The 18,504-nt window shown below is 30.6% G+C and overlaps 1 protein-coding gene across 1 annotated transcript in view; it reads right to left on the bottom strand.

Annotated features, from left to right (window-relative positions):
- Positions 1-1,525: 1,525 nt before the first annotated feature.
- Positions 1,526-18,504, bottom strand: part of LOC135961448 (5-hydroxytryptamine receptor 2A-like) — a 158,896-nt gene continuing 141,917 nt past the window's right edge. The window contains exons 5-7 of the mRNA XM_065512948.1: positions 3,805-3,994; positions 1,827-1,964; positions 1,526-1,612 (exon numbers count right to left, since the gene is read on the bottom strand). Of these exons, the coding sequence (XP_065369020.1) occupies positions 1,526-1,612; positions 1,827-1,964; positions 3,805-3,994 (415 nt within the window). The remainder of the gene's footprint in view (positions 1,613-1,826; positions 1,965-3,804; positions 3,995-18,504) is intronic.

Below are 18,504 nucleotides of genomic sequence, written 5' to 3'. Positions count from 1 at the left end.
TTGCGCAATTTAAGGTTAATGTTGAACTTTTAATTTTTTATAGCATTTAGTAAGAAAATGCAAATTTTTGGTTTTTTGAATCAGCTATACTTATTAAAAAAGTTATCAGCTGATAAAAAAAAAGTAAGGAAGTATGTTCGGCCAAGCTCGACTATATAATACCCTACACTATAATTTATTTTCGTGAATGATTTTCGGAAGCGGGTCTTATATGGGAGCTATGACTAATAATGGACCGATCATCATAAAATTAGGTGACATTAATTCAGTTTATATAAAACTTATTTGGAGCAAAATTTGTGTAGATACTTATATAAATTAACCATTTACGACCGATAAAGTATAACTTCGGGAGAACATTTGTATGGGTGCTAGGTGAAATAGTGGACCGATTTCAGTAATTTTCAATAGACTTCGTCCTCGGGCCGAAAAAAATTTATGTACCAAAATTTTATCTGAATATCTTCAAAATTGCGACTTGTACTTTGCGCAAGTCATATGAACAAATAAAATAAAAATAGAACAAAAATTTGGGAGTAATTTCATTCAAATGAAAAAAGTGTTCAACAAAAAGGTCAAAATAGGTCAACAAGTATATATAGGCTTAAAGAGGATACTTTGGAATTTCTTCTGGTTGTAAAATTTGTTTAACCCCTTTTGACCCTAAGCACTTTTACGCCACTGAAATTCAAATTTCGCTAAAATATAGTACCTGAGAAAAAAATTAATAACACAAATTAATAACACATTAATAACACAACGGTACAATGACAAATCATATCAGCTCTTAAAGACTATTATCCAACATAACAAAAGAAAAATCATCCAATTATCTATAATAGTTTGCGAGTAATGATAATTTACTTCTGATCAAATTTACAAAAATCACATTTTTATAAAATGACATAAAATATTTGACTTTAACAGCATGCCACGCACACAATTGACAATACTTTTATCGAATTTTTTGGCTTTACTATTGAATGGCATTAAAATTTTTGAAATCGGAGTTAACAAAAAGTTGGACTTTTGGCCGATGAAATTGAGATATGAGCCACCGTGCGCCGTAGGTTTAAATGAATTACATTTTTGTTTATAGAACTCGTATGCGTATGATTAATAAAAATGTATGTGATAATTTCAACAAGTATACTCTTGTATTTTCATATGATATTTCTCAGAATAATTTTAAATTCAATAAAATTGCACTTATTTAGTGCAATTTCCCGAGTTTCGAAATGTAAATTTATGTGGAATTTAATATTTGAATATCAATGGGTAAATATATTGCAATAAAAATTTTTATTTCGAATTTTTTTCAATCATTATTATTTTGTTAATTTTTTTTAGGAAAATATTGCTACCTTGACCCAATATTTTTATGATTTTGTTTTTAAATGAAAAAAATGATTCTTTCAATATAAGGGCCACCCTAATACACATAAATGCAAATACATACAAACATATGTATATTGTTGGTAAATAATGGGTTTGTAATATCATGTAAACACTTAACTATCGACCATTAAAACAATTCATCATTCAATCTTCTATCAATACCAGCATCGTCATCAACATCGACATCTACTACAACGTTGCTGTCCTCTTTAAACTTTAATATTTCATGATGCTATTTACTATGTATGGAGTAATATTAAGGAGGATTTTTCTGTTTTAAACCAAAAATTTCAAAGAATATAGTTTAAGTTAAGAAATATATTTTCACAATTGAAATCACCCTAGTTTTGTACCTCTGTAATTATTACAATACTTTATGCTATCAAAACCATAAGGGCCAATACTTAGTTACTTTAGCAAAAACTTACCTGATTATTATTGCCTGTTACATTGATGGGCTTGGGGCGTCGTCTGTGTATACGTTTTCTGGCCGTCTGATAGATTTTCCAATACAAAAACAATATAACCAATAATGGCACATAAAACGTGCAACAAGTGGCAAATATCTATAAGTAATGAAATAAATTGCAAAAGTTAAAGAAAAAATGGTTAGTTGAAAATGATATGTAGTAGAATTCATATTAAGATATTGTGGGTTGGAAATTTAAAGTTGTTGCTATTTTATAAACCTGTGTACATATAGAAAATCAAATGACACTCCCGAATCAGGACAAAATCAGCCAATTCAGTTAATTGTTCATACAGAAAAAGACTATGTACCATTGACCAACTACTAATGTTGCCATGAAAATATTGTGAAAACTATAGTAATTAAATACTGAACAAATTTGAAAAATGTTTCAATGAAAAGTTACTATTGACTAAAAGTACCAAAACAAAAAAGTACGGAAATTAACAAAAAGCAAGTAAGAGAACTATATTCGGCTGTACCGAATCTTATATACCATTCACCAAATTATACTTCAAAATAAAAATTTTAAATATTTTTAAGTAAACAAATTTTTTTTTCCAAAGTAGTTTTTTTAATTTTTTGTAAAAAAAAATTTTTCGAATTGTTATTAAATTTATGGCTTTTTTAATTTTTTTTTAGTGAAAAAAAAAAATTTGGGTTAAAAAATATTTTTTCTGATTTTGACCCGTTGTAACTTACTATGGTCTTATATACGTCGTTGCTAAGGTCTTTGAAATATCTATCATTAGATATCCATATTGTCTATATTAATGACTTAGTAATCCTGGTTTCTTCCTCATATCTCAGCCATTTGTGGACCGATTTTGCTGATTTTAAATGATAAACTTCTCGAAGGAATGTCTGACAGAATTATTGAAGAGTTGGACTCCGAAGATATCTGGGGTCTTCAGAAAATTGATTTCAACAGACAGACGGACATGGCTTAATCGACTCCGATATCTATAAGGATCGAGAATATATATAGGGTCGGAAAATTATATTGGGGAAATTACAAACGGAATGACAAACTTATATATACCCTTCTCACAAAGGTGAAGGTTATAAAAATAAAAATTTAGTACCAAAAAGAAAAAGTTCTTTTTCGTTTTGGTACTTTTACTAAAAATAACTTTTTATTTGTAAAGTTATAAATTTTTAATATGTTTTGAAATTGAATGCAAACCTACGGAAGAAAATCTTTTTCGTTTTTGTTAAAGGTAGTACTTTTTCTAAAAGCAACGAAACGAAAAAGTACTTTTTTTCTTGAAATGAAGAAAATATAAAAATACTAAATAAAACTTTAAGAAAAAATAACTAAATTTCCAGTATTTAGAAAGTTAGAAAGAAACTGAATACATAAGTAATAATGCAATTAACTGTTTGCGGTTTAGTGGTTAAAAAAATATAAAGTACCAAATCGAAAAAGTATTTTTTCATTTTGGTGCTTTTACTAAAAAGACCATTTTATTTGTGAAATTTTAAAATTTGAATATTTTTTAAATTGAATGTAAATTTACGGAAGAAAATCTTTTTCGTTTTTGTTAAATATATTACTTTTTACTGAAAACACCGAAACGAAAAAGTACTTTTTTTTCTTGGAATGAAGAAAATATCCAAATTACATAAAACTTTAAGAAAAAAGGACTAACTTTCCATTATTAAGAAAGTTAGAAAGAAACTGAATACATGGATAATAACTAGATAATAATGCAATTATCTATTTGCTGTTGAGTGGTCACTTTACTAATCACCTTTTCTATAGTCTTTAAAACATAGTTTATTAACATCTATTGACATTTTGCTAAACAATTATATTTTTTATGTTTTTTTGCAAAGTTATTTTAGAAAAAAGTCTGTTGGTGTCATCAGATTTTCAGGTGAGAATTTCTGTATGGTAGGGAAATTTCCATTCAGATTATTATAGAATTTCATACCTGATATGCAATGTCTTGTGAAACCATACACTTTTGTTGCTCTATGCGCTGCAAATAGTCTGGGTCCTTCCAACCGAACTGAGGGGCCAGCGATACAATAACCGCTGCTGTCCATACGAAAAATATCATAAGAAAAACACGACGACTGGTGCGTGAGTGGATGTAATCGATATTTGTTACCGCCCAATATCTGAAAGATACAAAAAAGAAAATTTTATAAATTTATGTGTTTAGATAATAAATAAAGGTTAAAAAGATATCAAGTTAGAATATCTTATTTAAATAAAAACCAACTATTACACAGTGCAACAGTTCGGAATTTTGATTTGCTCTCAAAAAAACTTCATCTTCAAGATCAAAATCGCAAAAATCTTAACAAAAATCGATTTTTTTACCTTTTTCCCTGCTTAGGTTCATAGGTAGCAAACCGTTCAAAATTCAAGGAAACAATTAAGTACAAAACTGTACCTAAGATCTCAGTAAACAACTTTCTAGAACATATGAACAATATACATAATGGCGTTTTCTCTTCTGGCATAAATGATGCCTTTATTCTACCTTTTACCCTTTTCTGTGTTCTTTTCTAAAAAAAATGTAGTTTGGTATAACGTATTCTTTTCAAATAATGTTGCCCTAAAACCCCGAAGATATGCTACACGTTTCACCCTCAATTTTATCAAAGGGTTAGAAATGCAGAACTTTTTAGAACAGCAAAATGAATAGTTTTACAACATTTAGAAGGTACATAAAAGAAAATTGCATAAATGGTCATGGTTTTTGTTCTATTGTGATCGTTAAAAATGTAAAACATTATGAGGGTATGGGTAATCTTTAATAAATGGTACAAAATATGTTGGCAATATTTTGTGTCAGAAAAGAAAACGCCATAAGTTAGTAAGAAAAACTACAGGAATTAATTGTTTTGGGCCATAAACTATTAAATTATTATAAACTAAAGCATACATTTAGGCAGCTTAAAAAAATATTTCTAAATTTATTACGAATTTTTTAAAGTTTTTTGCAGTTTGGTATAACGTGTTCTTTTCAAATAATGTTGCCCTAAAACCCCGAAGATATGCTACACGTTTCACCCTCAATTTTATCAAAGGGTTAGAAATGCAGCACTTTTTAGAACAGCAAAATGAATAGTTTTACAACATTTAGAAGGTACATAAAAGAAAATTGCATAAATGGTCATGGTTCTATTGTGATCGTTCTATTGTTCTATTGTGATCGTTAAAAATGTAAAACATTATGAGGGTATGGGTAATCTTTAATAAATGGTACAAAATATGATGGCAATATTTTGTGTCAGAAAAGAAAACGCCATAAGTTAGTAAGAAAAACTACAGGAATTAAGTGTTTTGGGCCATAAACTATTAAATTATTATAAACTAAAGCATACATTTAGGCAGCTTAAAAAAATATTTCTAAATATATTTCGAATTTTTTAAAGTTTTTTGCGATTTTAAACTTGAAGATGAAGTTTTTTGGATTTAATATGTTCACAATTTTTGTTCTTTATGACAAGGGCTACAACTTTGCCTCAGAGAGTAAATCAAAATTCCGAACTGTTTGCAAGATATGAGCCTGAGAAAAGTATCACTTTTTTTGCAAAAATTTTGAGGGCCCATAAAAAAAGTCCATGACTTTGGGCAAAACTGTGAGACACGGGTCTTTTTCTTGGTCTTTTATCACGTACTGGTGTCCGTATATGGTTATAAATATATCCATGACTCACAAAATTACATATAGTGTTATCACAATAATCTTTGGAGCAACGCTTCATATTTCTTACTAACTCCTGTACATTTGTTCAAAGCTGATTATTTTCATTACGTAAAAGTTTAATAAATAAATGATTTTTTTATTTCATTTTCAAAACAATCAATCAATTGTGTCAAAGTTAAACAAATATATGATTAAATAAATGAAAGGACTTTGTATTTCCTACTTTTTATAACATGATTTATAAAAATTCTTTCGATATCATGCAGCAGCTATCGTTTATTTCTAGGAAAAATATTTATCAATACCATTTTTTGTGGCAAAATAGGTATGAGGGGAAAAATATAAGTAAAAACTACAAAAAAAGTTTGGTTGTTGTAATGTAAGAGGTATTAATAAATTCTGGTTAAAATATTGACATAAAAATTAAAGAAATATTTATTTTCTTTTAATCAAAATACCTCATATTTCCCAAGAATGTTAGGACACCTTTTAGACAATCAAAAAACTGTAAATTGGCATGATATTTCTTTATCTCCCTTAAAAGTCTGAAATGTAAATGTATTTTAAATCGGTGCATATTTGCCAAATAAGCAAAATCGGAAATGTGTTGCATATTTAAGGATGCCTACTTTGGCTCACTGCAGCACCGTCCGTGCATAAAAGTAATACCTCCAAAGACAATATTGAAAAAGCTCCACTACTTCTCTATTGACTTTCCAAGTTTCAAACAGATTCGACATGCAGTTAAGAAATTACATGTTTATTACCATTTGTCATGAGGTTTATTAATTATAGATGATGTATGCGTATGATTAATAAATATTTATGTGAAAATTACAACAAGTATACTCTAGTATTTTCATGTAATATTTCTTAGAATGATTATAAATTCAATATTTTCAGTACAATTTACTAATTTTATAAAATAATTTGAAGAAAATTTCAATTTTCAACTTTTAAAATGCTGCAATGTTTCTGCATTAAGATTTCTGTGTATAAGATAACCACATCAAATCTATGATCAAAAAGGTTTTGAAAAAGTTGTTCCCGCTAAATATACTTAAACAAATGTTGCCTAAATACTCTTACTTAAAGATAATAAAATTGTGTTTATTTAATTTTCGGATTTTTTTTTTCTTTTTGGCAAAGTCTAAGTTGTCTTAATCATAATCATAAACATTGCCTTTAATATTCCCAAATGACAAGCACTTTTTGCAATATTTACAAAATTTTTGCTGCTGTTTCGCTTATTTGACTTTTGTACTGTTCTATCGTTGTCATATAGCGAAAGCAAAAAAAAAAAAAAAATAAAGAAAACAACGAGAGAAACGAGCAACAAGAACTGTTTACAAAAATAAAACTCCCAATACACAATGCAATCAATTTAAATAGACTTTAGTTTTAAGCTAAAAAAAAAAAATTCATACACATTTTCTTCATCATACACGTGGCATATATAGATACTTAAGTAAATGTTTTAGCGAATTGTCTGTTATTGTTTTATATATGGAGTGCTGTTTATCTTCAACGAACAAATGTTGTAAATAATTTTCACAAACAAAATAATTTGTTTCCTTTGAATGTGCTACAAATGGTGTGCACTAAGGTGGTACTTATTTTTCACTTTCGATGCTCATCTAAAAATTACACATTTTATTTGGAGTTTCGGGTTTTGTCTCAAAGTAGCATATTTTCCAATAAATGAAAAAAATAAAATAAATTTTGGGAAAAACATTGTTTTTCAATTTTATTTATTTAATTGTTTAGATATAAAATATCAACATTTTCTGACATCGTTAACCTATTACAACTTGATATCTAAATCAAGAAATAATGCTATATTTCGGCTTTCAGCTAACAATATTAATAACAATTTTTGGTGAGCAAATTTTTAAAATTTGATAAAAAAAAAATTATGTAAGAAAATGTTTGTTGAAAAGAAAATTTGGTCAAAAAAATTAATGGTGAAAAAAGTTTCTTAAAAAAAATAAAATATTTTAATTTATTTTTTTTTAATTTATAAGTGAAAATAATTGTGTCAAAATTTTTTTTAAATTTATTAGTGAAAAAAATTTTATGACGAAAAAATTTTTTGGTGAAAAAATTCGGATTAAAAAATATTTTACCCGATTTTTAGCCAGTGTACGTCGGACTTGCTATCGCAAAAGGCAAAGGTCTTTGAAAGATATCGATATTGTTTAAATTAATGATCTAGTAATCCAGATATAGATCAAAAATAGGTAAAAAATCGACCCATATGTTGTCACAAACATATACTTGTTTACTGTAAACATATATATGGTTAATACAATCATGTGAATTGAAAATTAACCATATTATGGTTACCGCAACCATGCAAATAGTTACTGTGACTATAATATTGCTAAAAAAACTTGTAACAATATTGAAAACAGTAACTATGGACAACTATATTTTTTCTCTGCGTGAAGGTCTATCGGCTTCAATTCGTATGTTACCCAATTTCCATGCTTTTGGATGAATTCTGGAAAATTTTTGAAATTACTGATTGATTAGCTCTAAATGATTTTGAAAGCTTTTGTTGAGATTTATAACAATCTTCATAGTGTAATGCCTCCAATTCTTGGCTTCAATTTTTTGGATGGTCTGGGCGATCTTTGTATTCCATGTCAAAATCACCACGTCTGAACCACATAAACCATCCCTAGCACACTGAAATCCATGGAAAACATTCACAATAGGCTTCGGTGTATTTCAGCTGCACGTTTTTCAGATTAAGGAAATAAAGAAAATCTTCCTCGCACAAAATTCGAGATTTTCGAAGCAGAAAATCTTCAATAATTACCCATAAAAATGACTTGCAAATAATTGAAAACAAAAACCGTGTTGAAAAATCTATTGTAAATTCCGCATAAAGTCAAACACCCACCATTTTTTAGTGAAAAGGTCTAATTTTGATGTTTTGGACAATTTTGACCCCAGATATAAAAGGGTTAACAATGTCTTACAAATTTAATATTACAAAATCTTAAAGTGGCAGTCTAGTAATTCCTTGTAGTGTGAAATTAAATGTTAGAAAATACAAATAATTTTCACAAATTTGTAACGAGAAACAAAATTTTCTCGAAATTCGACAATTTCAAATCGTTCCCTACGCTAACCCATATCAGGTATAATTTTTAAAGTTTTAACTCTCATTTTATTTTAACTCAATTTTTTTAAACCTTTTCCATTTTTTTAAACGAACACAAACTGCAAAGCGTTTTGCTTGTCTGTAGATACACCCAGAGCCTCTGGCGGGAATCGAACTCGCAACCCTCAGATTGATAGTCCAGCAGACTACCGTCTACACTATCGGGGCACCCTATAATTGCAGCATATATACCTAAAGTGAATTAAAAATTGCAAAAGCGCAAAATGAAGGTCACCCTAGTATGCACTGTATTACTTTATAATTGTAGTCTAGCTCTGTGTTTGTAATTTATTCAAATAAATAAATTTTATTGTGTTTCCCAATGCAATGAAATTGCACCAACAAATGTACAAAATTTAAAAATTGTCTCATTTATTCTATTTAAGTCATTTGTTGGTTTTACGACATTCCTTGTATTGTTGTGATATCAAATAAATATATTCGTACTTGTGAGTTATTTTTGAAATAAATATTTCTATAGAAAGCAGCATCATTTTGCCAGTCATATTGATGAAAATATTTGCTGAGAAATGAACAATTATTACAGTTGGAAACCTGGGAATTTTTTTTATTGTTGGTAATCTTTCCACTTGAATGAAGCATGAAATGCATATTTAAAGTTGTTTAAAACATTTCAATATGATTTAAAGCCGTCGGAGACAAATTTCATAGGCTGTTTGATTAAAATATGGCTTAAAATTTTATTTATATATAGTTATATTACACAGGGCAACACGATAAAAAATAACCATATGCGGACACCACTACGTGATTAACGACCAAAAAAAAAAATCCGGTGTCTCCCAGTCTTGTCCAAAGTCATGCACTTTTTTTGTATGGACCTCCAAAGATTTGGGGCCTTGGTGTCATTTTTGCAAAAAAGTTATCATTTTCTCAGACTCATATCTTCCAAACAGTTCGTAATTTTGATTTACTCTCTGAGGTAAAGTTGTAGCCCTTGTCATAATGAACAAAAATTGTGAACATAAAAAATCAAGAAAAATTCATCTTCAAGATCAAAATCGCAAAAAACTTTAAAAATTTTGATTTTTTTTACCTTTTTCCCCTGTTCAGGTCCATAGGTAGCAAATCGTTCAAAATTCAAGGAAATAATCAACTACAAAAATGTACCTAAGATCTCAATAAACAACTTTCTAGAACATATAAACTTCCTAGGAATGAATTAAGGAAAGGAATTAAGTGTTTTGGGCCATAAACTATTAAATTATTATAAACTAAAGCATACTTTTAGGCAGCTTTAATAAAAATTATTTTTTAATTTATTTCGAATTTTTTAAGTTTTTCTTTGCGATTTTGGTCTTGAAGATGAAGTTTTTTTGATTTTATATGTTCATTATGACAAGGGCTACAACTTTGCCTCAGAGAGTAAATCAAAATTCCGCACTGTTTGCAAGATATGAATCTGAGAAAATTATCACTTTTTTGCAAAAATTACACCAAGGCCCCAAATCTTTAGGGGTCCATACAAAAAAGTGCATGACTTTGGGCAAATTGGGATACACGGCATTTTTCTTTTTGGTCTTTAATCACGTAGTGGTATCCGTTTTTGATTATATTTCCATGACTCAAAAAATTACACACTTAAAATTGTTGCATGAAAACATTGAATGATGCTGCATATTTATTCATGTTTTCATAACAAATTTACTAGAAACTAACTCGAGACCGACAAAAACTCAAAAAGCAAACAGGGAAAAGGAAAACACAACAAAATGAACGATTCTTGAAAGTTTTTTTTTTTAAATAAAACGTTTTGTTTTATAAAACAAACGTGTTTTTATGATATTTATTTGTTGTTTGTCCTTTACAAAGTCCTTGTAATATTTATTTACATGGTCCCACTATTAAGGGATGTGTAGTTTTTCTCTCTCTCACATGCGTTGGGTAAATATTATTTAGTGTGTCTGCTACATATTTTTTGGCAAAGGAAAATAATGAAAATGAAAAACTACTAGTCATTTCCTTTCCACATTTTTATCATGTTGCTGTTGTGTAACAAGCTTATTTATGGATCATTTAAGTTTTATAATACTTGTATGAAAAGCAGACATATTTGTGTGTCTATTACTGGCAGTTTTCAAAAGGAAATTATTTAACTAGTTGGAAATGAGAAGAATTTAAGAGTTTCGTTTTTATTGCTATCATGATCAAAGTTCTTTAAGTTTATTTTATTTAGGTTAATTTCAGCATAGACTGATGAAGAAGATAAACTAAACAAATGTATAAATGGATTAACAAAAAGGGATGCTAGATACATCTCAATATATGTATATTGAGAGATCTTATCACTATTATTATTCAAGAGAAATGATGGCTAAGTAATGACACACAGAAACATAAAAAAATTGCAAAGACAAATTTTGAAATATTACAGAAACTGTTAAAATAGTATGGTGTCATTTTCATTTACATCATATTTAGCATGTGTGTGTATTAGGGTGGCCTTTATATTGGACTTTTTTTCGATTTTCAATACTCCTGAGTCTAACATTTTTTTCCATCATCTGAAACTAAACTGAAATTTTATCAAAATCTAATAACGTTAATATTTACAAATTGTTTATTTTATTTGAAATTTTGGGTAAAAATTCAAATTTAATAAAAAAAAAATTCAAACCAACATTTTTGTGTCGCTTATTTTTGAAAAAAAATTCTTCTATGAATTTTTTAATTCTTAAAAATTTTATTTCTTAGTTGACCTCAAAAGATTAGCATTTCTTTTGGGAAGGTGGGAAAAGGTCATAGCTAACAATGGCCAATAATTTGAATATATTTATATTGTACAAATGATTCAAAATTAAGGCTAAACATTTTTAAAAAATCACGCATTTTTTGATCGCAAACTCCTTTCAGAATTTGCTTTTTAAATGACAGAGAACAATTTCAGATCTTGGGAGCCCTTAAAATCGAAGAAGTCCAATATAAAAGTCAGCCAATTTTTTTTTACTAGATGTTTAAATGCTTTCCTTTTTTGTTGACAAAACCCAGATAAAACCTGGAAAGAACAATGTATACCAACTATATTAAGAGATCAGCCTGTATTGGCATAACTGGCGCACTAAAAACTAGTCCTTCAGAGGAACTGAACACTATATTGCATCTTGTTCCTGTAGACCTTCATATAATTGCTATATCTGCCTGCAGCACAGCGAGGCTTCACGCAATACTGGCATCGATCGTATACCAACCTTCGGACTACATTAATTCATATACAGATTTTTATAGGTCTTAATTTGCTCCAGGAGTGAGTGGTGTAGGGGTAATCTCGTATGTATATGACACCAGATTATAGTTGGGTCTAAGATGAGGTGTTGGTTCTGGTGTTTTCTGTGACGAACTTCGCATAGGCATCTCATATCGTCTTCCAAATGAATGTAGTGTTTACAGGCTGAAATTTTTGAGATCATGACTACTTGCGGCAATATTCGTATTTTTGACAGTTAGGCGGCATTCACTTCTCTCTCTGAATGAATTTATCGTACTTTTGGACTGAATAGATTCTTGAAAACACTTTGCGAACTTGGAAGTTGCCCCTCTTGGGCGATCATATTCCTCTATAGACAAATGGGTCCTACAAATGTTCCAGCAGCAATTTTTAAAAATTTTTTGAAAATTCACATTAAGAATTTTGAAGTTCTGTGAGGGATTTTGGCCAATATGGCCAAATATGGCGGAGGCATGCATAAAGGCTATATAAATATAGGTAATGGTGGTGGCTATCACATGCTGTTTATGGTATTCCCGAATTGAATTTGTGAAATTTTAAACAAGTTTTTGAAAATTCACATTGAGAATTTTTGAGTTCTATGAGGGATTTTGGCCAATGTGGGCAAATAGCTATAAAGGAAATGTAGGTAATGGTGGTGGCTATCACATGTTGTTTATGGAATTCCCGAATTGAATTTGTAAGATTTTTAACAAATTTTTGGAAAGCATTTCAAACTTGAAATTTTTAAAATTTTAAATATCATGGCCCGCTTTTTTAAAAACATAAGGCGTTCTTTTAGACCTAATGGAAAACTAAACTACCAATAGTATACAAAAGATTTCAGAGCAATATAAATTATGGATGCAAAAATAAACGAATTTCAATTTAAAAATTAAAAAAAAATATGGATTTTTGCTGTTTTTTGGGCGAAAAGGAGACTTAACTCTTTCTTTATTATAAACAAAACTTTCTTTAAGAAAATATAACAATTTTATGTTTATCTGGTAGTTATGTTTACGAAGAACATTTTCGTATGAAAAACATTTCCTATTTTTTTGAATATGTCGCTTCTACGTCCTTCGGAATTTAACCAATTTTTTTTATAAAAATTTCAACTTTGGGCCACAGAACAGTGTGGTATATCGCAAATCTAACTGGACAAAATTAATAAATCACGTTGGGTTCACTTCTCACTTATGAATCATATAAAAAATGAGTTCAAATATATAAACGATTATAAAAAACCAACTTTTTTTTTCGCAATGTATTTTGGGAGTTTTTACCCATTCTTCAAAAATTTTCTTTCGTGAAAAAGTAGAAGTCATACTGGAAAAGTGCGCAAGAATGCGCAAGATGTCTTTGATTTACCTTAAAGTGAACACTTGGCAGATTAACCCAAATATAGTTTTACAGCGGAACTATGAGGAATAAACAGCTTTAACTCTACTTGAAAAAAGGAAATATTTTATTTTTTCTTTGTGTAGGTCATATTGGAAAAGTGAACAAAAAAATGTATGGCGGTCGCTAAAATGCGCAAGATGTTTTTGATTTACTTTAAAGTGAACACTTGGCAGATTAACCCAAATATAGTTTTACAGCGGAACTATGAGGAATAAACAGCTTTAACTCTACTTGAAAAAAGTAAATATTTTATTTTTTCCAATTTCTGATCTTCTCACAAAAAATAGTTTTTTTTAATAGTTACTATGGAAATAATTAAATGAAAATGTTTGCATATTTCCTTGAAATGTAGCTTAATAATAATATAAAAAATTATGACAATAAAATCACCGTAGCCTTTTTAATCATAAACCAAAGTCACACAAAAAATACACTTCTCTTTAAAATCTCAATGTACCTGTTGACAACAACTGACTTTAAAGCTTAGTTTTTCCTAATCGGAGCTAAAAACCAAAAAAACAAAACATGAATTACAGTTCCCTATTGTATTGAGAAGCTCATTAAATGATCAGAAGGAATGTTGCCAGATATTTATTTTTTAATTTTGTCCAGCTAGATTTGGGATTTACCACAGTGTGCACAGGTTCTAAAATCCCAAAGTTCGGATCAGAAAACGAAGAACAGTTTTGGAAACCTTGATGTGTTTCCAATTTATTTCCAAAGTATTTTCCCAGCTCCAAAGGAAATGTGGATCCTATGGGCAGAATTGTAAAAAATAACATTTTTGGGATTTTTGTTAAAATTTTTGGGAATTTCTGGATTCCCTTTGACCTTTTGAAAAAACTTTGAAAATTTGATTGAGTTTTGTTGATAAATAAAGATTTTATTACATATTATATATTTATAGAGTTTCTAAAACTAAAATTTGTGTAAACATTTTGTCAGGATTACAGGCATTAGGATCAATTTGATCCACATTTATTCCAAACTATATACGACGTAAGGGCATCGATCAAATATCACAAATGAAGCCCGGCTAACCAGCCGAATCGTCACCGAAGCCAAATATCCATGGCGCTAAGGTAATTCTCTGTATTTGGTGGGAGCAAAAGGGTCCTATCTATTATTAGCTGCTGAAATCTGACCAGACCATCACGTGGAACCTGCACCGAATGCAGGTGATTCATTTGAAGGTAGCATTGGATGAAAAATCCCCAGAATATGCGTCCAGACATGAAACCGTAATATTTCATCATGACAACGCTTGGACACATGTTGCAATACATGTTAAAAACTATTTAGAAAGAAGTGCTGAAGAAATTTTGCCTCACCCGCCTTATAGTCTAGACCTTGCCCCATCCGACTACTATTTGTTTCGATCGCTGCAGAACGCTCTCTCTGGGATACACTTCACTTTGTAACCGAGTATCGGATATTGGCTTGATTCGTTCTTGACCTTAAAAGATGAACAGTTCTTTCGGATCGGAATCCATATGTTGCCAAAAAGATGGGAAAATGTCGTAACTAACAATAGCCAATACTTTGTACAAATGTTTCAAAATTAAAGCTAAAAAAAAATCCCGCATTTTGAAGTCATATATAAGATTCCGCATAGCCGAATAGAACACTCAAGTCAATGTGAAGAACTTAATTCAACTCGAATAACTAAATAAAATTTAATTTAAATAAAATAGACTAGATTTTTTTTCCACGTAATTTATGCTCTTAATAATTTTAACGAAATTTTTATACCCTACACCACCATAGTGGAGAGGGTATTATGCGCTTGTGCAGATGTAACGCATCCAAAAATATTGGTCTAACACCCACCTTAAAGTATAGCGATCGACTTAGAATCACTTTCTGAGTCGATTAAACGATGTCTGTCTGTCCGTCCGTCTGGCTGGCAGGTTGGCTGGCTGTCCATATAAACCTTGTGCGCAGAGTACAGGTCGCAATTTTGAAGATATTTCGATAAAATTTGGTACATATAATTTTTTCGGCCCAAGGACGAAGTCTATTGAAACTGGCTGAAATCGGTCCTTTATTTCACCTAGCCCCCATACAAATGTCCTCTCGAAATTGGACTTTATCGGTCATAAATATTTAATTTATATATGTATCTACACAAATTTCGCTCAAAATAAGTTTTATATATACAAAATTCATGTCACCAAATTTTGTTACGATCGGTCTATAATTAGTCATAGCTCCCATATAGATTCGCTTCCGAAAATCACTTAAACGTGAATAAATCTCCTAAAAATGTTGATATATACACAAAATTCAACAGAAATAACTTTCATTAAGACATAAATCACAAGACCTAATTTCAAGGTGATCGGTCCATAATTGGTCATAGCCCCCATATAAGGCCCACTTCCAAAAATCACTCAAAATTATAAATTATTGAAATTCTAAAAGAAAAATGTTTCTGTTCTTTTACTTAATGTAGGGTATTACATGGTCGGGCTTGACCGACCATACTTCCTTTCTTGTTTCAATTAAATTAAATCTGGTTTTCTTTTCGTTCCATTAACCAATTTTTAACGAAATTTTCTTCAATTAACATCCTTTATCATTTATTGGAAATTTGTTATTAATTTGCGGAATTAAATAAATTCATAGTACTAAAAATATTATGCAATTTAACCTTTTCTCAGTAATGTTCTTTTGAAAAATGTTTGGCATTGTTTTACTTACGAGGAGCTATTTATTCTCGATCACAAGAAAATATACAAGTCAAATTTCATTCTTGGGTTTTTCCACAGAATTTGCTCTTATCTACCCTGGACACTGGCACTTGCAGCTGTATAAATCCTTTCAAATACTGTTTTTTTTTTGTTTTTTTATTTATTACAATACAACCATTGTTGACAGATTTAATGGAAAAAGTATTTATGAATAACTTCATTTTTTTTTTAATAAAAAAAAAATCGAACAAGCTGCATGAGCTGTATTTCTGTTGCACTTAACGTTGCAATTTCACAAGGTGATTGTATTTCATAGAATGAAATGCAAATATTACTTTCAAATTATACAAACTGCTTTTCGTTATTTGTTGCAGTAAATGGTGGAGTAAATGGCATTGTGCGAAAAAAATAATACCCGGATTTGGCAACTGAAAATAAAATAATTGCACTTAAAATTTGTTATTGTAATTTGTGGTTGGTTGTTGGCTGGCTGGTTGTATGAAAAACTATGAACAACAGCAGCTGACCGCAAACAATATGAAATATTTAATATAAAATGAAAGAAAAAAAAAGTGGAATAAAATAAGTTGGAGGGCAATATTCAGCTGTGTCGAAACTTATAGATGCTTCATCTGCGTTTTGTCAACAAAAAAAGGAAATCATTTACATACCAAGCTAAAAAGAAACAAAATAGGGTGACTTTTATATTGAACTTCTTCGATTTTCAGGGATCTCAAAGCCTATAATTCTTCTCACTTTTAATGATGAAAATTTGCGAAAAGTATTCCAAATTAAAATCAGTTTTTATACATACCATCAAAAAAGATGTGGGGTATATCGATTTTAAATATTCTGGGTCCTCATAATATTCTTAGACGATCTAGCTATGTCCGTCCGTCTGTCTGTTGCAAACACAATAGGGCCCAAACGAAAATTGGCGATATCGGTCCATGATTTCACCTAGCCACCATACAGATGTCCCCCACGAATACTGTTGGAGCAGTATTTTGAGGCCAAGAACGAATACAAGCCAATTTCGGATACTCTGATCTGAAGTGAATCGTATCCCAGATAGAGCGTTTTGCATCGATCGAATAGTAGTCGGACGGCGTAAGGTCTGGACTATAAGGCTGGAGAAGCAAAACTTCCCAACCACTTAATTCTAAATACTTTTTAACAGGTGTGTGACCGATCGTTGTCATGATGAAATATTACGGTTTCATGCCTGACAGCATATTCTGTGGGTTTTGCTGCAAATGTTCCCTTCAAACGAATCAGATGCATTCGATACAGGTTCCATGTGATGGCCAGATTCCAGTAGCTCATAATAAATATGACCCTTTTGTTCTCACCAAATACAGAGCATTACCTAAGCGCCAAGGCTTTGGTGTCGATTCGGCTGGTTGGTCGGGCTTTACGTTCGATCTCTTACACTTCGGGTTATCGTAGTGGATCCATTTTTCATCGCAAGTAACGATTCTGTGCAAAAATGATTTTATTTTTCAAATAAAATCATTTTTACAAACATCATTTCGGATATGCAAAATCGTCTTTCAATGTCACTCATCTTCAATTCGTATGGTACCCAATTTCTCTGCTATTGGATGAATTCAGCTGCTCGCAAACGTTTGGAAATGTATGCTTGATGATTTTGTAAGCTTTGATTGAATCTGATAACAATCTTCAGGGAGTAATGCTTCCAATTCATGGTCTTCAAACTTGTCTTTGTCTTCCGTGTCAAAATCAGCACATCTGAACCGCACAAATGATATATAGCACGTTGAAACCGATGGAAAACATTCAACATAAGCTTTGGTGAGCAATTGGTGTGCTTTAGCTGCACTTTTTTTTAAATTAAAGAGGATCTGAACACTATACTGCACCTTGTTCCAATATACCTTCATATAATGGCTACCTCTGCAAGCAGCGCAGCGAGGCTTCACGCATCTGGATGTTGGAGATCTGGAAAATATGGCCAAGCGAGGATTCTGGGAATACTGGCATCGATCGTATACCAACCTTCGGACTACATTAATTCATATACAGATTTTGATAGGTCTTATTACGCTCCAGGAGTGAGTGGTGTAGGGGTAATCTCGTAGATTACAATACTGGTGGGGCACTGGACGCTAGGCAAGCATGCAAGTCGCCTTGATCTCCCTTGTAACGACCATTGTCATGGCTGTAAGGAAAGGGAAAGAGAGGAAACAATTTTCCACCTTCTCTGCGATTCCTCAGCATTGAGTTCGAATGGGTGCCCCGATAGATCAGTCGATAGTGTACTGAACTATTAATCTGAGGGTTGCGGGTTCGATTCCCGCCAGAGACTCTGGGTGTAGCTGCAGACAAGCAAAACGCTTCGCAGTTTGTGTTTGTTTTTTTTTAAAAAGTGAGCAACTATATACTGATCAACCTTGCACAGTGGGGCAGAATCCACATTTTTTGGAAATAAATCTGGGATTTCTAAACGGCTG

This window comes from Calliphora vicina, chromosome 5, assembly GCF_958450345.1.
Source record: "Calliphora vicina chromosome 5, idCalVici1.1, whole genome shotgun sequence".
In the NCBI taxonomy this organism is placed as follows: domain Eukaryota; kingdom Metazoa; phylum Arthropoda; class Insecta; order Diptera; family Calliphoridae; genus Calliphora; species Calliphora vicina.
This window is presented reverse-complemented; position numbering and strand designations above follow the sequence as displayed.